Genomic DNA, 20,047 nt, shown 5'->3' with positions numbered 1-20,047 from the left:
AAGATGGGGAAATTGAGGCCATACTACGATACCAAAGTCAGCATTGGCTATGAAACTGTGAATTTTGGAAAGAGCTGATTATCACTCACGCTTGGAGGGTCGTTGAACCGTAATCCTTGGTTGAGAGCACTGATGGTGGCAAGTTCGTTCGCGGTAAGGTTGAAGCTGGTTGCATCAAGATTCTGCGCAAGTCTCTCCGGGTTGTTGCTCTTTGGGATAACAGCGATGCCCCTTTGGGTTGCCCATCGCAGCAGCACTTGTGCAGGTGTCTTTCCATGTTTCTCAGCAGAAGATCGGATGGTTGGATGTTCAAGCAGCAATTTGGTTCCAGTCGCCGCCTTGTGCTCCAATTCAATGAAGCTCTGCGGACCAAGAGATGAATAGGCTGTAACCGCCAATCCCTCACTTTGGGCATAATTGATCAAGCCTTCCTGGGTGAGGTATGGGTGATGCTCTATTTGCAGGGTAGCAGGTCTGATACGAGCATACCGCAGCAAGTCCATGATCAACTGAGAGCTGAAGTTGCTGATTCCAATGCTGCGCACGAGTCTCTTGTCAACGAGCTCTTCCATTGCTCCCCAGGTCTTGTACATTGGTACATCGCTAGCCTCGGCTTTCTCTCCGGGAGCACACCACTCTGGGGGGTATCGAACCTCGGGATCAACATATTTCAGAGAGATGGGGAAGTGAACAATGTACAGGTCGAAGTAGTCAATACCCCAGTGAGACAACTGGCGACGACAAGCTGGTTCAACATGTTTGGGATCATGAAAGGTTCCCCAGAGCTTGGAGACGATGAAGAGATCTTCTCGTTTCACGATTCCCTCTTTAATAGCCCGAGCCACGCCCTGCCCGGCTTCTTGTTCATTTCCATAGTCTGTGGGATCTAGATAAGCAACAAATCATGGAATTGGTAGATATATGCATAATATCACGTACCACAAGCACCGTCGAACAGTCGATAGCCAGTCTTGATGGCATTGTAGACCTGGTCAGCGCAGGTCTCCTTATTGACTTTCCATAGCCCAAACCCCACGATCGGCATGGCATACCCGCTGTTCAGTTTCACAGAGGGAGCCGTTAGATTTGGAGCTGTAGCTGACGCCATATTTTGGTATGTCTTCTTTTTGTGTTTGGGATATTATCTGCGGGTACGATTTTTGTCTGCAACTGAAAACTGCAATTCTAATTGAGTGGAAGAAGAGAAATTCGTGGTGGTTCGATGGCGATGGATCTTGGGAAGTTAACGTGCGGAAAAAAGACAATCAGTGGGTACGGCGTATTATTAACGAGGACGTGCAATTGAACCGTTCTGGATGATGTCAATATCTGCGACGATGCGTATGGGGTCGATCGGTCAGGAGTTATGGATCTAGGAATGTTGGTCTTCGAGCCTCTTCTTGTACTTATACTCGAGAAGTCGACTGAACTCCGAGATCCGAGATCGAGCATCACGTCGGGTGGCAACTGCACGACCAAGACGATGACGACAAATAAAAATGGGCTGGAGAGGCCGGCAACTTGGCAGTGGACCCGCGGGATGGCGTTCAGACGTCGCTTCTGGTGCCTACAGGGTGGTAAAAGGACATGAAAGGGAGCACAGGGGATGGCAGTGCTACGAGCCCGGGGTGAGAGTCGGGTAAACTACTGTTCAGAACACTAGACGGGATGCATTGCCCTCTATCAAACGGCTATCTATTAATGACGACGAAAATAGGACCTGCATATGCCTAGTCTTCAAGGTCCGCGTCAACGTGGAACTTCTTCCTTCCAGGGCCCATAAGTTTCTGTATCTTGACTTTGTTCACTTGCGCGTCGACCTTCTTCTCGATCTCCTTGATCTGATCTTCCGGATCAGTGGCCTCTTCCGAGACGAACTCGAGAACCAGCCGTCGGCCGAGGAGATGAGTATTGCGCAACGCGTCCATTGCATTCTCAGCCTCCCTTGAGCTGACGAAGTCGGCAAATGCGAAACCCCGGGCAGTCCGGTCGAACTTCTTCGGCACACGGACAGATCGGAGCTGGCCATACGCCGCGAACAGAGACCAGATATCCTTCTTGGTGGCTTGGAAGGGCAAGTTCTTGATGATGATCTTGGTTCGTTTGGCGGAGGCCTTCTTTGCATTGTCTTCTCTTCGTCGTTGCTCAGCTGCATCCATGCCCTTGTGAGACGGTTTAATGACAAGCTCGTGCTGATCAAGCTTATACCCGTTGAGAGCCTTGAGAGCTGCCTCAGCCTGGGCTCGACTCTTAAATTCCACGAAGCCAAAGCCCATGCTGAGTCGTTCACCCGGTTTCTTGGGGTCTGGTCTGGTCTTCACCTGTGCAGAAATGAATCCGTCAAGAGGTCTGAACAGATCACTCAGGCCGGCATCAGTAGTAATAAAGTTAAGATTGCGAACGAATAACGTTGCGCTCTCCATGGGAGCCTCTGGCTCATCTGCCTTGAAGGTATCTGATGTAGAAAAGCCTTGGGAGACGACTTTCTGGTTTAGTAAGGACGGCATTGTGACTGGAGGGCCACCCTCGAACAGGTTCTTGGGAGCTTTCTCTACATAGAGAATTGAGTCGCCTATTCTCTTATAGGCAAGGCCCTTGAATGCCCTTAGGGCTTCATCGGGCATAGCAAACTCAACTATAGCAATGGTGCCACTTGGTGGCATAAGAAGCCGTGTTAGCTGTCCAAAGGGTTCACAGAGCTTTCTAATGTCTTCAGATGATACCCCGTATGTGAAATTCTTTAATAGGAGAGCAGTGTTTCCTCTTTCACGTTGCTTGAAGGACTCTATGTTAACACCGTTAGCACTGAAATAGGCTTTGGTTTCCTGGATAACATGAGTCTCTGCATGAGCTTGCTTCACAGCAGCATCCGAGGAGGTGGGGTCTAAAAGCTGTGACTTTGAGACTCCCAACCTGTCTGCTACGGAGGCCATTACTGCATCAGTCTGTTCAAGTCATTAGCTATGACGTACATTAAGAGGTTGAGCATAAGAGATGACGAACGTTCATGTATAGAGAATTCCAACTGAAAGTTGATGAAGCTGCCTCAGCTTTCCTTTTGATTTGCTGTTGCTTCTTCAAAGGGAGCTTCGAGATCTCAAATTCATCGAGCTTATACGTTTTCTTTGACGATGCAGGCAATATATGCATCAGACGGCCTTGGAAGTCTTTCCCATCTAATTGCTTATATGCTTCAATTGCGGCGTCACTTTCTACATATTGAATGTAGGCAAAACCTTTGCTAGTAGAATGTCGAGTATCTGTAGCAACATGAGTCTGGTTCAGTTAGCTTTGATCTTATGTCATAAACCAATAGTTGATAGCTGCAATAAGAAAGGATACAGTCATCAGATTAAAGAGGCATCTACTAAAATACTCTTCCTGGTAACATCATATGCAAAGCATCAGATGTCCCTATCAGGATAATCATCATATAGACTGTGGGTGGATTATACGGTGGATTAAGGGGGAATTGGGATATCTTACCTCCTCAATTTTACCAAAACGAGAAAACGTGGCATTTAGATCATCCTCAGATGCATTATAAGGTAGATTCCGTATAAATAGTCGTCCGGTGAGTCGGATAGATTCAATATTAGCGTCAGGAGGAGGCTCCGGCACACTCTCTCCCTCTTCAACGGCAGCTTTTGTACTGGGAATTTTGGCAGGAACCGGAGGCTGATCCGTTGCATTTTCCAATGGCTTGCCTTTCCAAGTTTCAGCTGCCATCTCATCCTCGTCATCAAGGAGCCCCAGGAGACGGGATGTCTTAGATCGTAGCCAGTCATCGTCGTTCTGTTGTACTGGATTCTCATTTACATTCACCGCATCCACATCATCGGATTTGGCCTCTTGTTCTGTTACGGGGATATCGGTGACTGCAGTTTCAACATTATGCATCTCAACGTCGTCTTCGCCTTCAGTGGGCTCCTTTGCAGCATCAGTTGCAGGCTTCTGCTCTTGATGTGCAGTTGGAATTGCACCGCTATCGGCCCACGTCCGAGACTTCGTTGGAGGCTGCATAGCAGTCAGGTATTCTTGCAGTTTTTCATCCTCCTCTGTATCCTGTGTGTCACGTTTCCGCTTGAGAGAAGGGGGATCCTTCTTAGCATTTAAATGTTTTCTATACCTGGCACGTAAATCATCCGAGTTATCGGCATCGACCTTTGAAAACGATGCGGTCAGCTTTCTTCCATTGAGTCCTTCAAGGCCTGTTAGCCTCGCAACAGCCAAACACCGAGTAATCAATGTGACACTTCTGGAACGGAAGTTCAGAAATACTTACAGGTCTAGCCATTTCCACGGATATCTTCGACATGTTGATGAACGTCTTATTAAAGTATTTGACGGCATTTTCAGCGAGATCCGGTCCCTTGAACCCCACGAAACCGATCCGCCGATTGGGAATAACATGAGCATCTGTAACCTCGAACCGCTGAGCAAAGTGATTCCGCAGCTTGTCACTTGTCAGCGACGGCGGGAGCCCAGACACAAACACTCGAGTGCCCTCCATCTTCTATTCTAGGTAAAGAAACGCTCTTGGAAGCCGCCTCACATTCTCCCGTGGAGGTTGACAAGTTGAACAGAAGACAAGAAGAACGCACAATCCTGGATGTTGTTTCTTTTCTTTGCTTTCTTGCATTGTTAAGAAATCTTTTTTTTTTTCGTCTTTTTTCGTGACTTTTTTTTTCTGCCAAGGGCGGTGAGTGGGCTTGTATTATATAATCAGTCCCGCCCAAAGAAAATAAAGAGAAAAAGAAAACGTCTGTGCACCAAACTCGCTCTGTCAGCCTTTCGTCACCAAAAGGAAAAAGGAAAACAAACGAATAAAACGGACGGGGAGAAGCAACAGGACGAAAGCGACAGAACAGACAGACACTGACAGCAAGCCACCACCCAGAGGATCTTCTGACATACCCGCTGACGACCACGAATTCATATCCCTCTTCCTCCTGATTCCTCCTGTCAGTCGCCATGGCCACCGAGAAGCGCGAGAAGCTCGAAGGTACCTTGTTCCCTTGCCCCTTTTATTGGTTTCCCCTCTGTGGTTTGGACGGGCGGGCTAACGAGTGACATAACGGCAGCCCAGATCAAGTCTGTGGACATGGTGAGACAGTGTTTATCCCAGTATACAAGAGGATCAGCATCTAATCGATTACCGGAATAGAGCGAAGACATGCAGCAGGAAGCCATTGAAGTTGGTAAGCGTGTTTCTAACTACCCCCCCCGCGCGCGCTACCGGCTCAAACAAGCTAACACGCCATTATTTAGCTACCGAGGCCATGGAGAAGTACCATATCGAAAAAGCAAGTGAAGAAGCGACCTGGGACGACTGTGCTATGTTTGTCGAGATATAGCTAACCGCGACCACCATAGGATATTGCGCAATTTATAAAGAAGGAGGTTCGTTGGCCTTTTTTTGGTGCACGGATATAGCGAGGGTCACATACTGATAATAATGGTGATAGTTCGACTCACGAAAGGGCGCTACCTGGCATTGCATTGTCGGAAGGAACTTTGGAAGCTTCGTCACTCACGGTATGCTAAGCTTGGGCCGTTTGAAATGTTTGACCTAGCTGACTTGCAGACAGAAACCAAGCACTTCATATACTTCTATCTCGGCCACTGCGCCATCCTCCTATTTAAAACACAATAAGTGTTCGGACCCTTTTTGGATTCCTCAAGCAGAGCGTGTCATCTTTTACTTTCCCCTCTTAGCGGGTGATGCCCCAGCCCCCGCTGTGAGCCAGACTCGGGGTATTCGGGCAGAAGGTGTGATTTGGAGGGAGAGATTGTGTTAATGAATTGTTGTCGTTCCTGTCTTCAGGGATATATGCCGCTTTTTTGTTAATGATACTCTCTAAAGCAAGCATGGAATATGGTTTATTGCTATCAAACATTCCTAACGTCTGTTGAGTCTATGGCTGCTTTTGAAGCCCGGACTTACGCCTCTTAAGTATCTTAACAATCTTTTTTTATGTATTACGCTAAAGCATCTCGCGAAATATAAATTGATTAAGTACTATGGGTTGAATATACACCTGAGGTTGTCTTAGAACTCAGAAAAGGCAAAGGGTATCTAAGCTAAGAAGGACAATTCCAAGGTAGATATGGAACAAAGATATTAAGGCTAAAGAAGTGTAATAAAGTAGAACCGAGGAAACAAGAGTATTAATCGTAATGGAAGACAACAAAAGAACACTCTTAAACATAACTTCATGTCAAAAAGTGGAAGCAATCAGGTGGCATAACACTTGTGGTTACTTATAACCAGGCTGTTGTGGTGGTTGATATTGTTGATATGGCCCTTGCTGTCCGGGCGGTGGGCCATGATATTGCTGCGGAGGACCCCCTGGTGGCGGCCCTTGCCCGTGGCCACCAGGTCCCTGAGATTGGACGTCCGGTCTCATTCTAGCATAAAGTTATTAACACCGTAGCCCGTGTTGACTAATGGTAAAGAGTATGACACTCACGACATGTCTTGTGAGAACCGGCAGATATGGCAGTATACTTCCTGTAAGCAGTACTCTATTAGCAAAGGAGCTTATTTAGTAACTATTAAGAGAGTCAAGACTTACTTTATATTTGTGCATGGCCAGTGGAATAAGTGGCTTTGAAAAGACGGTGTTTAGTATTCCAAGTAAATAAAGTGCAGGCAGAAGCTCATACAATGAAGCAGACGGTGAAAAAGGGCCTAGAATACAGAAGAAGCGTTAGTTGGCCATTCTATTTATTATAAGGAGCAGTCCTCATATTCCCCATAATAGCTGTTGAGATGTTGACTGACCATCTGGTAATGCATCGACCCGACCAGTTACCGCCTAGCAAAGTAGTATACCGGGTTAGAGAAAGGCAGTCTAGACGCAAGGCGCATAGCTGCATATACACAGCATCAGGGATCGCATCTTACAGTTCTGGCATTGGGCAGTGACGTTCTCATATCCTTGCAGCTGCGAGGTGAACTCTGGTAAGGGGAAAGTATTCCAGGATTAGTCTGCGACCTCTTTCAAGCTGTATCACTAGGCAGTCATCAACAGGCAAGATATCCCGAGACGTACCGTGAGTACCGAAGGTTATGCAGATAGCCATGGCTGTTGCTTGGATGCGACTCAAGGTATGGTGGTCGTTAGGTGAAAAACCCTCGTCTGAAGGTCGAAAAAGTCGTGAGTCGTGTTGTTCGTAAACGACGGGAGAAAGCAGAGCGAAAGGATTGGAAGTTCCTTATGTTTGGCACGGAGTACGAAGAGCGAGATGACGCAGCGCCAGACTTGGCTAGGATCGGCGAAACCAGGCCGGCTCTTTTTTTTCAGCCGCAGGAACAGGAAGTCAAACTGAAGATTCGGTAGGAAAAAGGAGTCAAGCAGCCAGTTTGATCCACACCAGCTGGTCACTACTTCGGACACGATAACAACAGGCGATCTTTCTTCTTTCTATGGCGCTTTCCATGATACGAGATAGGCTGCTTTCGTTGTGGTCGACACTCAGGAACTGGGCTGCTGTCTTTTTGCGTCGCCATTCACCTCTTACCACTCTGTTAAGTCGTTGGTTAACCTGGGGCGTGAAATCGGTATATGCTGTTTAACCTATCCTTATATATTTACCCTTTGCTTTTACAGAGTGCTGACCATTTGGCTCATATATCAGGAAAACCAATCTGAGTCGAACAACAATGACATTATTGAAATCGTGAGAGATGCAAAAGGCGAATTCATCTGTGGCGGCTTGACAGGAATAGTTGAACTGCTTGATAATGGCACTGTCATCAAGTCACCTTTCCCCGGCCCCATGATGGAAGACCATGTTCAAGACATTGCTAAGGAGGCGGTCATATATCGGCGAATCGGCCCCCATGAGAGGCTTGTTAGACTAGTCAGTCATTCAAGCGATGGGATTATACTTGAGTATATGCCAAATGGCGATCTCAAGAGATATTTACAGTCTCATGAGTCGAGCTCAGTTCCAACAAGTCTCAAATTAACTTGGGCGTACCAAGTATCGGAAGCGGTCCAGCTTCTCCATAATAACAACATTCTCCACTGTGACATAAAACCACGAAATCTTCTTCTGGATAACGAACTTAATATCAAAATTATCGATTTCTCCGGCTCATCTCTAGATGGTTCTAAACCCACTTCAGGTGAAGGAACTCGATTCTATCTGCCACGCGACTGGAGAGAGCCACCGACTATAGCAACAGATCTTTTTGCCCTAGGCTCGACTCTCTATGAAATTTTCCAGGGCAATAGTCCTTTTGAAGATATTCCAAGTGATGAAGTGACAACGCGTTATGAGGCCCAGCAATTTCCAAGCGTTACCGATATTCCATGCGGCGAAATAATTGAAAAGTGTTGGCGGTCAGAAATAAATTCTGCTCAAGAAGTACAAACTGCTATCGGAAACCTCGTCAATATATAACTCTTAACGCCTGCTGTATCCTTCGTCTCGATGATTTGGACATTTCTCAGGATACGTTGATTGTCCAAGTGTCGTATCCTTGGGTTGAGGGCATGTTACGCCGCTCCGCCGTGCTTCTGGGCACCGGTTGAACGCTTTGGAAGTTTTATTGCATGATGCTGGACACCCACGGTAATGTACCGTCGACACGAGGTATTCGCACATTCTAGATAATATAAGCTTATCGAAGGACTTATGGTTCTCAGGATGTCAAACCTTGCTGTGGTAGTACTATTTTGTTTTCAAAACCGCAAATATCACTGGACACTGTGGAGAGAAATCGCCAACTGGTGTCCACTGTGGTTGTTCCTCTATTGACCTTGTGTGAAAGCGGGGATTCACCCAATATCAATAGAAATACAATGCGAGGGGCAGGGATACTGCATATGCACTGCTGCAAGCCTCATGTTCGTTACGTTGACATCTCGCAATGCATACGTGTGTATTACTCTACGCAGCACAATTCCCCCATATTATACCGTTAGACATGAATTCCAAGAATCACCATTGCCATTTAGATACCTATTCATTACATGTTGTAAATGTGCTGTTTACCCTCTGGGTAGAGTTGACCAGATATTGGGTCAGCCAGTTAAACCTTCCGTGGACATTACGAACGACACGATGACCCAAAGACGTCAACAGTAATCAAACCACTCTCACCCTTCAAAAGGATTCCGACATCGACTACCCAAGGATCGAATACCAGGCAGCAAGATGAGCCAGGTTCTGGTCATCGATGCTACCTTTCTATTCACGTCTGAATCTTTCACTTCTCCAGAATGCCTCACCACGATACCCTAGTTCCACTCCGTGTTTAGGAAGCCTGGTCAAAAATCTCGAGGAACAGGTACCACATTGCGGCAATGTTCCGTTTTCAAGCCAGTGGTATGATAAAGAAGATATTGATTGAGATGATGGAACTAACTAGTCAACTAAGTGCTGGGAAGGGAAAAGACTCTAGAGTAGCTAGTACCTAGTTGTACCCTGAAGCGCCTAAGACCATCCACAGGCCTATAGCTAAGATATCAGTAGAAGAAAGCGGCAGTACCAGATGTCTCAAACGACTCCTTATGAGGCTTGGGCTTGCAATTTGAATGTCATTGTTGATGTTGATGTTGATGTTGTTCTAAGGTAGCGCTTGCCGCAAAAGTGGAGAGGCTGAGCGCTTTGACTGGAGGAAGGCTCGAGCCTAGAGCTACATAGATCTCCCAAAACAACCGACGACAGTCCTCTAGTTACCTCGTAGATTCACGTCCTCCGGTCTGCTCTATGTAGCTACAACAGAGAACCGCCTCCTAGCTAACAACAGGGAAATACCTAGGTTGCCATGGCTGACAGTGCACGGAGCGAAGATACTGCGGATGCAAGTGACCCCATAGCGGCTGCTAGCTCGTCGGCATTCTCAGAAGCTGCTATTGTCAAAAAGGTTACCCGCTATGTCAAGGAATACATGTCCGAGTATAACAGCTCTCATGACTTTGACCATGTAATGCGTGTCCTCGGCCTTTCTCGGATTATCGCTTCGTCACGACTTGCAAAAGCTAAAACTGCAGTATCCACATGGAACCCCCTAGTCCTCACGCTAGGTGCTTTATTGCACCATGTCGGGGATGGGAAACACCCCAAGGCTAACGAGAAACCTGAGGCCAACGTGAAACATGATGTCACGATTTACCAGCTGCTTTTGACCTTTGGAACACCAATGCCTGTGGCAGAGCAGGTTCAAATCGTTGTCAACAACGTCTCGTACTCCACAGAAACAAAGTCGGAAGAAACCCGGGAGTATGTACGGAAGCTAGTCCAAGAAATTCCAGAGCTCGGTATTATCCAGGACGCACATCGTCTGGACGCAATAGGCAGTATAGGAATTGGTCGCACATTTACGTATGGCGGTGCTATCTCTAAGACGGGAAGGCCTCTGCATAAGACGATGGCCTATTTCGTCGAGAAGCTGGAAAGGTTGGAGGCCTCGATGAAAACCCCGGAAGGGAAAAGGTTGGCGTTGGAGAGAACCAACCGGCTCAAGCTATTCAGAGGATGGTGGGAGGAAGAGATGGCGCTTGCAAAGAGTGGATTGGGACAATAAGCGTGACGAATCCAATGGAGTTTAATTGTACTCCATATAAAACCATCCCGTCAAGGATTATAGAACAACTCCATGTTATTCTTACAAATGCATCCAATAATCAAAATATTGTGATTCAATGCCAAAGATGAGGTTCAATAAAGTTACAAGAGAAGTAAAATCTAGCTAGACTTTGCGGAATATTGAGGTCCCAAATATACAGCTGATATTGAGGACGGGATGGAGGTGGATAGAGAACAAGGCATAAAGATGAAATAAACACGCGCAAATAGTGTAAGTTGCAGCATCTGGTATCAAGGAAGACATTGTATCAATATCCCGCTTTGACCAACGCGCATGTTCATCACAGGTTTGCTTGGAACCTATTTGATCTTGGAGGATAGCCAGTAGGTAGAGATCAAACAGCCCCTGTGTCATAAGGTATAGATTATAGTATGTTGAGTAGTTGTGGTTGTGTCGTAGAAGCTGGATCCTATCCGGTACATTTGCTTGGATCCTTCCCAGCCATGAAGATAAGAAACGACCTTTATACGGTTGGAAGCCATAACTCGTGTGTTTTTGTGGGTAATCAGCGGAGGGCGATGGAGAACAGCGGGAAACGATAAAGAAGGAAATGAGAAGACTCCGTGGAAAGGGCGCCCAATTTACGAAGAGAATTTGCGAGTGATCTTTGCAATAACTGCATCAAACTCATGTTAGTTTCAAACTCGCAATATTGAGGAATCCACACAAGAACCGAAAAGACGTACCATGAAGCCCGACAACAGAGAAAATGAACCCAAGAGACAAAACCAATACAACAACAGGGTCAACCTTCAGGCCTGGGCTCTCATCGGTGTACAGCTTGAGCATGGTACCAGACGAACCGCCGGCTCCGGCAGCTCTGGTTGACGCTGGGCGTGCATTTCGTACGGACTCCTTGTGGTCTGCAGCAGCACGGCGGCGGAGGGCTGTTCGTGGGCCTCCTGGAGGTGTAGGGGAAGATGGACGCAGGGCAGAGCTTGAGCCGCCTGCTGGGCCAGATGGGCTGGTAGGCTTGGATCCCTCAGCGCCGGAGTCGGCACCTGATGCCATTGGAGATGAAGCCTGAGTGGAGGAAGTATAGTTAGCATAAATATTCGTGCATTCGGATAGATGTTTTGGGTCAAGGGGGAAAGAAAATTATGACACGAGGGAACGAGATTGTTTTCCTTACCATTGTGAGAGGATGTGTCGGAAATTGGTATTATGGAGAGACAAAGGGGAAAATCCGCCGTGAGACTAGACACGTTGAAGAATGAGAGATGTGTCCGTTATGGTATCGATATCCCCCAAATCTGGATCTTGCTTTGCGCTGGAAACATGAAAGAGGCCACGATTTCCCAAGTGGTGCGGTTGTGATTATGTCAGCAGTTGCCTCGACGTGTTTTCTGCCATCCATCGCCGCCTTTGGGCCGGGGAAGCTTATGTAATCATATGTATTTTGCGCTGGTGTTACTTGATAGAAGTATGGTGGATGGATAGATAGATAGTAGGGAAGAGATAGTAGTAGAAGAATTGAGCTATTAGGATGATGGTTGGTTGAATTGTCTATATTGTAGAGTGGAGTATCAGCCCTATGGGTATAAACAACGTGGACATGACAGAGACGAGAATCCAAGTATATTTAAGACGCTGAATAATTTTCAAAGAACTCACAAAAGAGTGATAAGCGATGGGCCAAAAGATAGCCTCGCAGAAGTACAAATAGATACAGGGAAACAAAATGGGCAAGGAGTCATAGGAAATACATGAGGTATCATTCGAGAAAAAAAAACAAATTCAGGCGGGAAACAAATAAAATCCCTATTCTAACAGGATTAAAAGTCAGCTTGCTATGAGGCGGTATTTGAACGTTGAACCATATCGAAATTGCTTCTCGTTCACATTGCTTCTGTTTCCCTTTATCATCCAGATTCAAGTTCGAGGTAAGCATTCGAGCGGTTACTGCTGGGTTGCACCGAGTCCAAAAAAAAAAAAAAAAAAAAAAAAAAAAAAGAAGAAGAATGAAAAAGAAAGAAGTACGTAAAAGTAAACAAGAAATAGTAAGGAAAGCGAAAGGAAACAAAGAAAAGCGAAGATATCCTTGGGGTATATGGCATTGGGAATGTTAATTGCAGATTGAGATTAGTTTACTTTTTTTTTCTTCTTCTTTCTTTTCATCCTTTTCCTTTCAAAGGAAAAATGTTCAAAGCTGTATTCATTCACTATCGAGGTGGCGAAATTTTTAATCGATTGTCATGCGGGTGGGAACAGGATGTGGTGAGAACTGGTCATGAAGCTCGGTGCCTTCCTTCTCTGCACCGCGTGGTCTCTTCTTGCTTGTAATATGTGGCTTCAGCCCCTTGTTGAAGTTGAGAGTACACATTATGGCGTTGATAATGGTCATAATGATGAGGATGATGGTTGCAACGGCAAAGAAAGTAAGAGATCGGCGAGCGGGGAGATAAGCCTTCTCTTTTGCGGGAGAGTACATGCGGATTAGCTTGAAAAGGAAGTAGGCGAAACCACCAAAGTAGAGCAACTGTCGGTGAAAGGTTAGCCTATGGCATTTGTTTCAGGGTCAGTGGAGGAAATATAACTTACGATGACAATGATCATGCCAACTGTACTCTCACGTCGGGTCCAGAACGCAGCCATCACCAAGATCAGGATAGTGACTGGTATGGCAGCAAGAGTAAGAGCAAACTCGACAGTCTTAGTGTCTGTCACAATAACGACAAACTGGACAGTGAAGCCAAGGAAGAAGAAGAAATCAAACTTCAGCAGAGCAATGTAGATCTAAAGGACAGGTTAGTAAAACCGTCTAGGGTAAGTCATATAGTGCACGAATACAAACCTGATAGGTAAGGTAACGGCGCTTCATCCGCAAATCAGCGCTGATATGCTTGTAGATCGTCCATGCAAATTCATCGTATAACTTCCAAGCAAGGAAACTCATCCCCACGGTTCCAAGAGCAGTGATGCAAGGAATCGCAATAAGGAACGGCCTCATCTCGTCTATTACCTCTGGGTGGATAAGTCCAAGGTCACCGAGTTGTGTCACCGAAGTATCGATCTGGTCGATTTGCACAGCACCATAGATAAGCAGACCAAAGTTGCAGATACATAGTCCAATAACTTGGATAGTATTTTTCAGCCGAAGTGCATCATACACCAAAACAAGCTCGTACACGAAACCGAAGATGTAGAGAGTAAGGAATGTTGGTATCGTTTTTGATTCGGTATTCGTCGATGCATCTGATTTAAGCTGCAGCTGGAATCTTGCAAACACATATCTATCAAAAGTGTCAGTATTATTCGTATATGAGAGGGAGGAAACGGAAGATATCTCAAAACTTACGATTCAAAAGCAAGAACACATGCCGCCTGGATCGTGGTGACAATGACAAACGACCACGTCCAGCGTGTGTTTGGTAGATACATCTTCCACGATGACTCTGCGCGAGTCGTGTACCCTTCTCTTGGCCTATAGCCCTGACCCGGAGGAAGCAACGGCGGGTCTATTCCTGGCTCTCCCAAGAGAGACGTCCGTCTTGAGTATGGACGAATTTTGGCGGCCAGAAGCTCCTCACCGGAGCCTTGCTCTCCGTTATTTTTGGCGTATTGAAAGTGAGGGAAAAAAGGGAGGGAGGATGAGAGCAGTAAGTGCTAAATGTGGTAGCGGCTGTATGATGCCACGATCGGGACGAGGCTTGTGGGTGACGAAGGAGGACGACGTAGACGCTGGATGGCTGTGCAAGACGAGAGAGAACAATGGGCAACGGGACACAAGACGCGAGTTATATGATAAAGAGGCGAGTCCTCTGTCCCTGCGCGAGCTTTTTCTCTATTGTGTTTGTGTAGGGCGGTGCAAGGCGGCTCCGCGGCTAGGGGCGTCCTAGGAGAGGGAGAAAAGAGAGGGCCAAACGAGTGACGGCGGCTGAGATAGGGCGAAGACGAGGGCCAACGGTTGTAGAGTGAGAGCGTGGGAGACGGAGGTCTAGTCGATGGGAATGGCGATGGTGAGAGAGACAAGAGAAAGAAAGTAGTTGGAAAGCGAGTGAAGGGAAAGAGAAGGAAAAAGAGAGAGAGAGAGCGAGAGCGAGAGAGAAAGCGAGAGGCTGAGGAGAGAATCAGAAGACGAGGAAAAAGACGAGCAAGTCGATCCCGGCGGTGGAATATCAAAATGCGCAGTTCGGCGGCTTGGCGGAGCCGCCTTTTTTGAGGGCTGGCTAGCACTAAATAATAATAACACAACGGCCTTCCAAGGAACAAAGTGATAGTTAGTCTCGGGGAATGAGAGGGAGCAGCCAAAAATTCTTTCTTTCTTTCCTTCTTCTCCCCTTCTCCGCCTGCGGGCTTTTCTCCCGTTCTCTTCGGGCGCAGACAGTTTGTGGCTGGAGGCTGGAGGCTGGCTACGGCTTAAGGCTGCCCTAACTCTGGTTGTAAATATTAGACTTAGGTATGTCCCTACAAGACTACGTTTCTCCCGTGGTTCGCCCACGCCTGGATCCCTGGATCCCGCCTGGCAGTGTTTTACCGCGATGGAGCAACCATGGACCAGGTTGGAAAGGGAGGAAACCGCCTGTTGTGGCTCAGCGGGCGGCTAGTGCCAGGAGGCCCCCCAGGAGGAGCGAGCTGAGAAGGCTGGCCGTGGCAGTTACGTATTCAATAGCAGCATAGTCCCGGGCCCCTGGTCCTCCCTTGCTCCCCCGTAAGATTAGTTGTTTATCCTGTCTCGACTCCATCGTGTCTTGAGATTGCATGGTGTATTATTAGGGCGGTAATTCCGTATATTCTCTGACTCAAGCCGCAATCCCTGGCTGCCAGACGACGAGAGTAAGCCGAAATGCCGAAACCCGCAGCTGAACAGGGCTGAAGAGCTAGGAGAAAGCTGAGGACGACAAGAGCCAACTAGCACCTGTCTGCTGCCGTCCCGAGACTGGCGGAATTGATAGCTCGAAAAAAAGGCTGAGGATGAAAAAGAAAAGCGAAATAACAACAAAAAAGAAGGGCGATGTCGGCTGCACGTGACCCTTCCACACAACGGAAGAATAAAAAAAAAAAGACACCAAAAAAGCTGCGACTGCGACTTTTCTTCTTTCTCCTTCTCTTTGGTCAAGCATCGTCCTCGCCAAAGCTGCGTTTCTTTGCTACATCCGCCAGTTCACGCTGGAGTTACACTTGCAAATGAGAAATTCGGAGTATTCTTCAACCTTTCAACCAGCTTCTGCACGCCTCCAGTGAGGAAGCTCGGTACTGCCCGTGAGGGCCTGGCATGAAAAGTGTCTGCAATTAGGCATCAGAAACATCGGGGGAAGGGTGCGGATGAGGTGGCCTGGGAGAAATCCTGGGCCTCGCTTCTGTATTCCTCGCCCCCTTGGGAGAGCCGTTGCGAAGATTGTGTGTGTCTTCTTGCGGGGAGTCACGACACCTAAGTGCAATACGCAGCGTATCATGGCTACCTCCATTGAGAGGGGAACCAGGTATCATTCGATTCCGATTACTCTGGCGAGGACGATGCTTCACCCTTCTTTTTCCCCTAGGTATGGAGTTTTCTCTTCCAGGTTATGATATAACGTACTAACATTTTGTTTATATGAACCTGACGCATTTGACAAAAACGTTTAACCCCGATATGGAGTAGTGTTGGGGATATAAGGTGAGTGATTAATATTCGGCTACTAGACGCTGAAACTATGTAGAATTATAGAAATCTATAGATAGAACGAGAATATCATTTTACTTGTTTTATTTTATTTTTTCGGGCAATTTCGATAAACTACCACCGTGCCACGAGGTCTAAGCTAAAAAAAAAAGGGATCTTTACTGAATTTGTACGCTTCATTATTTAATCCTCATCATAAGAAGGTAAAAAGAAAAAAAAAAATATTCCCCTGGCTGGCCAGTGGAAAATTACCAAACGGAAAAGAAGAAAAATATCATTTATTCGTCCTCGCCAATCTGCCATGGAGTCAGCACTGTTGAACTTTCATGTAAGACTGGCTTAGAAAGTGAAGAACTTACCTTTGGAGCGAGATAGAACCGTACATAACCAGATCCCTCGAGGGTATATTCGACTAGCAGAGGAACCTCAGCAGAAAGGGACAGTCGCACCTTAGACGAAAGACTGGTGGCCTTGCAGAAGTTTAGGAGGTATTTGATAGAGAATGTAAGGGCAACGGGCTCAGTCAGGGTGATGGAGACGTTCTGCTCTGGCTTGTCAACGTTGGTGTTTTGACGAATGGTAACAGCACCATTGCCAATTTCACCCTGGCAAGAGAATCGGACACCATCCTTGGTTGCCTCGATCAACACTAGCATTCCCAATTAGTATACTCATATAACATTGTCGGTATAAAAATCAAATGGAACATACCAGACTCAGAAAGCTGGTTCAAGTCTCCGCAAATCCGTCTAAACTCAGCAGATGGCATCTCAACCGTGGCAGAGTAGTCCGTCTCCGGGATAGCAAGATGCTCCTGGTCAATGTCCATGAGCTTGATATCATATTCGCTTACACGGTCCTTCTCAACGCTCTCGAACAGCAGGTTGACTACGTCTGGCGTGTCGTCGGCCTTGAGGGTAAGCACGTCTCCATCCTGAGCAGCCCGTAGGACCTTGGTGAGGGAGACTAGGTTGATTCCCAGGGCGACGTTGCGGTCACATCTGAAGGGGGAGAAGCCCTCTGCTTTCAACATCATGGAGACAAGCGCAACATGGGAGTTGTCCATGGCCTGGAGGGCAATGCCAGAGTCATTGCAGTCGAAGTTGCAGTCATGTACGAGATCCTTTACCGCATCGACCACCTGTTTGATAGTACCGTGGTTAGCCATGGCCTTTTCTCAGTTGCTGTTCGCCGGTGGTATACCTTCTTCAGCATAGCAGCTTCTTCCAATCGTGCTTCCAACACTATATACAGCGTGATCCGTTAGATTCTACATCTTCTTCACAGCTGGCTGGCCGGGGTAACGCACTCTTGACTGATTTATATCAACGAACCGCTTAAGAGGCTGCAAGAGTATGGCGGGGTAGATTTGACGACGCTGAGAAGGGATGAAACGATATACTGCGTAAGACCAGAGAGAGACGGCACAGGATTGCTTTAGCCAAAGAGCTCGGGGTGTGGTAATTTGTTAAGTATTCAGCGTAATTCAGCACGACGGTGGATGTTCTTGAAGCCAGGGAAACCTGCCGGTTCTTTTTTCTTTGGTGTGCGGTGAAAATGCGCGTCGCGTGTCACGAAACCAATTTAGCTCGAGTTTCGCGTCAACGCCTCCGACGACAAGATATCTATGGACAGCAAGGCTTTTACCAGCAAGACTTTTACATATACTCCAGACCAGACGGGCAAACAGAAGAAAATGCGGATACCGTCATAATTCCATTAAGTCATTACTTGGGGGTTCTATATATATCGATAAATATAGTACATACTAGGGCAACGCGGGTACCAGGAAAGCATCACATCTATATAAGTGATGCCAGAAAACACAAAAAAGAAAGCCATCAACGCCCGAGTATAGAAGATCCGGATATAAAGACGAAAAGAAAAGGATTAAGAGAAAGTCAGAGAACTAGAGACTGGAGACTCTTGCGCCGCCCTTATGAGGACGAAGCTTGATCACAGTCTCAAGTTCCTTCAGCATATGTGTATTCGCTTCGGCTCTCTCTCGAGCAACAGCCTGACGGGCCCGGTCTTCTTTCATCCGCGCGATTCGTTCCACGCGAGTCAACGAGCTTCGAGTTCGGGGCATGGCAATAGCTTCAAACACCTCGTCATCATCCATGTTGCTATCTGGATTGAGAGATTTCTGCATCTCTCCGTTCAAAGCACGCAGGGCATCAGCCGGACCGCCGTCGACAGCAGTGCTGCCTCCGATGCTGAAAGTGGGTGAAGACGGTGACTTGATCATGCTTGACGTGCGTCGGGAAGAAGATGACTGACGATCGGACGACTCCATGTTGGCTCGCATGGCCGATTTGCCGGCTTCCCATTCTTGGAGTATCCCACGCAGCTCAGCGCCGATAGCCTCGTATTGGACGAGAAGGGTCGAGCCGAGGTCTACGTCTTCGTTGGACCCATCGAGACAGGCGTCCGACTCCTCGCGAATAAGTTGCATTCTGGCATGAAGTCCTCGTATGCCCTGAGATAACGAGTTTAGCCGACGAAGCTGGGCTCGATAGCGGTCCCTGTTGGGGTTTGGGTTTGGATTCTGTATTGGGGACGACGATATTATATCTCCTACGTAAGTTAGATTAGGCATATGGAAAACGCAAGGATGGAAGGGAGGCGTACGGTCTTGTTCGTTGAGGACGTCTCTCAGCTTCTCAATCCACTCGGCGCTGGCGTCAGCCAGGCTGTGCATCTCTTCAGTCGCAGCGCTCCATCTTGCAATATCGGCTTCACCTCCGTCTGCCGGGAGTGCAAGGAGACAACAAAGGGCGCTCTTCCTCACGGTATACAGCCGAGCGAATGACGACCGCAACGATCTCAGGGATGTCTTTTCATCCACTGACTGGTCGACCACCGTGGACTCGGCGGCCTGGAGTTCCACCTGGGAAATTTCATAAATGTCATAATATTTTTCCAAGTTTGCATCATCTACGAGTGGTCGTAATTTTCGTTTCACATAGAGATATTTCTCCAGCATCTCCTCCAGGCATTTGGCCAGGATGCGGCGGAGTTTCAAGCATCTCCGGGTTTGCGACTGCTCCTCCAGCCGGCTCACTGGTGGAAGAGGCGAGCTCCTACTCGACAAGTCATGTTAGTTATGTATAATATAGGGGTGGACGGAAATAATGTATTCGTACACTCTGTACCCGCGTGAAACGAGCTCGACCTCCTGAATGAGCACAACGGATGCCGAAGCCGCAGAGTCAAGCGTCTGCGCATTCCCAACGCAGGCAGTGGCGGTCTCGATAGCCTGGCTACGCAGGTATCTCAGCCACTGGCGTTTCGCAAAGACGTAGAACGCTGCAACGATCGTAACCAACAGGACACCAAGAAGGAGGACTCTTCCAATGCTCCAGCCTATCCTGTGTATGGATCGGGCCCAGTGTAATAGTAAGACGACGGAGAAGGATGCCACGGCCGTGAATACAGCTCCTCGCACGCCGAAGATGGCGGCTCGGGAGGCTGCCTTGTCATCATCGCTCTGGACAGGGTGGCTCAACAGGTTCGAGACGGAGGTGTAGGAGGGTGCGCTGGGTTCGCTCAACAACTGCGATGCAATAATCGTGTATCCAAACTGTTCTCTGAATCGCTCGTTGTCGGTCTTGCCTATTCTCGCACTGATTGCGGCCTTTTGCCAGCTGTTAACCCCCCGTCTCCCATCAGATAACCAACTGGCCACCTGGAACTTCCACCGATAAGGGAACACAACTAACAGCGCAGGTATCATGAATCCTAGCCAGAGCCTCTTGTCTATTCGACCGCTTCAGTTTCAAGGGCTCGGGGATTTTGTTTCTGATGCGGTCCTGAAATTTCGGAGGCCCTTGGGG

General features: G+C 47.6%; 8 protein-coding genes across 8 annotated transcripts; 2 read left to right on the top strand and 6 right to left on the bottom strand.

The window, feature by feature from the left end:
* Positions 1-47: 47 nt before the first annotated feature.
* ARB_06141 (uncharacterized protein) lies at positions 48-1,108 on the bottom strand (the record flags this gene model as incomplete). The annotated part of the gene is made up of 2 exons (XM_003015783.1): positions 48-886; positions 940-1,108. The coding sequence occupies 2 exons, from the start codon at positions 1,106-1,108 to the stop codon at positions 48-50; spliced, it is 1,008 nt and encodes a 335-aa protein (XP_003015829.1).
* A 622-nt stretch (positions 1,109-1,730) lies between these two features.
* Positions 1,731-4,513, bottom strand: ARB_06140 (uncharacterized protein; the record flags this gene model as incomplete). Its single annotated transcript, XM_003015782.1, has 5 exons — positions 1,731-2,945; positions 3,004-3,241; positions 3,311-3,381; positions 3,487-4,211; positions 4,282-4,513. 5 exons carry the CDS (start codon positions 4,511-4,513, stop codon positions 1,731-1,733), a joined length of 2,481 nt encoding a protein of 826 aa, XP_003015828.1.
* Positions 4,514-7,087: 2,574 nt separating this feature from the next.
* On the top strand, positions 7,088-8,415 carry ARB_06139 (uncharacterized protein; the record flags this gene model as incomplete). Its single annotated transcript, XM_003015781.1, has 3 exons — positions 7,088-7,114; positions 7,277-7,342; positions 7,459-8,415. The coding sequence occupies 3 exons, from the start codon at positions 7,088-7,090 to the stop codon at positions 8,413-8,415; spliced, it is 1,050 nt and encodes a 349-aa protein (XP_003015827.1).
* A 1,369-nt stretch (positions 8,416-9,784) lies between these two features.
* On the top strand, positions 9,785-10,543 carry ARB_06138 (uncharacterized protein; the record flags this gene model as incomplete). The annotated part of the gene is made up of 1 exon (XM_003015780.1): positions 9,785-10,543. One exon carries the CDS (start codon positions 9,785-9,787, stop codon positions 10,541-10,543), a length of 759 nt encoding a protein of 252 aa, XP_003015826.1.
* Positions 10,544-10,708: 165 nt separating this feature from the next.
* Positions 10,709-11,617, bottom strand: ARB_06137 (uncharacterized protein; the record flags this gene model as incomplete). Its single annotated transcript, XM_003015779.1, has 3 exons — positions 10,709-11,015; positions 11,192-11,222; positions 11,293-11,617. 3 exons carry the CDS (start codon positions 11,615-11,617, stop codon positions 10,709-10,711), a joined length of 663 nt encoding a protein of 220 aa, XP_003015825.1.
* A 1,171-nt stretch (positions 11,618-12,788) lies between these two features.
* ARB_06136 (uncharacterized protein) lies at positions 12,789-13,987 on the bottom strand (the record flags this gene model as incomplete). The annotated part of the gene is made up of 4 exons (XM_003015778.1): positions 12,789-13,085; positions 13,148-13,342; positions 13,401-13,839; positions 13,905-13,987. 4 exons carry the CDS (start codon positions 13,985-13,987, stop codon positions 12,789-12,791), a joined length of 1,014 nt encoding a protein of 337 aa, XP_003015824.1.
* Positions 13,988-16,489: 2,502 nt separating this feature from the next.
* ARB_06135 (uncharacterized protein) lies at positions 16,490-17,379 on the bottom strand (the record flags this gene model as incomplete). The annotated part of the gene is made up of 2 exons (XM_003015777.1): positions 16,490-16,860; positions 16,923-17,379. The coding sequence occupies 2 exons, from the start codon at positions 17,377-17,379 to the stop codon at positions 16,490-16,492; spliced, it is 828 nt and encodes a 275-aa protein (XP_003015823.1).
* A 741-nt stretch (positions 17,380-18,120) lies between these two features.
* Positions 18,121-19,947, bottom strand: ARB_06134 (uncharacterized protein; the record flags this gene model as incomplete). The annotated part of the gene is made up of 2 exons (XM_003015776.1): positions 18,121-19,294; positions 19,358-19,947. 2 exons carry the CDS (start codon positions 19,945-19,947, stop codon positions 18,121-18,123), a joined length of 1,764 nt encoding a protein of 587 aa, XP_003015822.1.
* Between the last annotated feature and the right edge of the window lie 100 nt (positions 19,948-20,047).

Source organism: Trichophyton benhamiae (genome assembly GCF_000151125.1).
Source record: "Trichophyton benhamiae CBS 112371 chromosome Unknown Abenha-G-c-322p01.r1, whole genome shotgun sequence".
In the NCBI taxonomy this organism is placed as follows: domain Eukaryota; kingdom Fungi; phylum Ascomycota; class Eurotiomycetes; order Onygenales; family Arthrodermataceae; genus Trichophyton; species Trichophyton benhamiae.
Note: the sequence above shows the minus strand (reverse complement) of the source record. Positions and strands in the feature narration are given on the sequence as shown.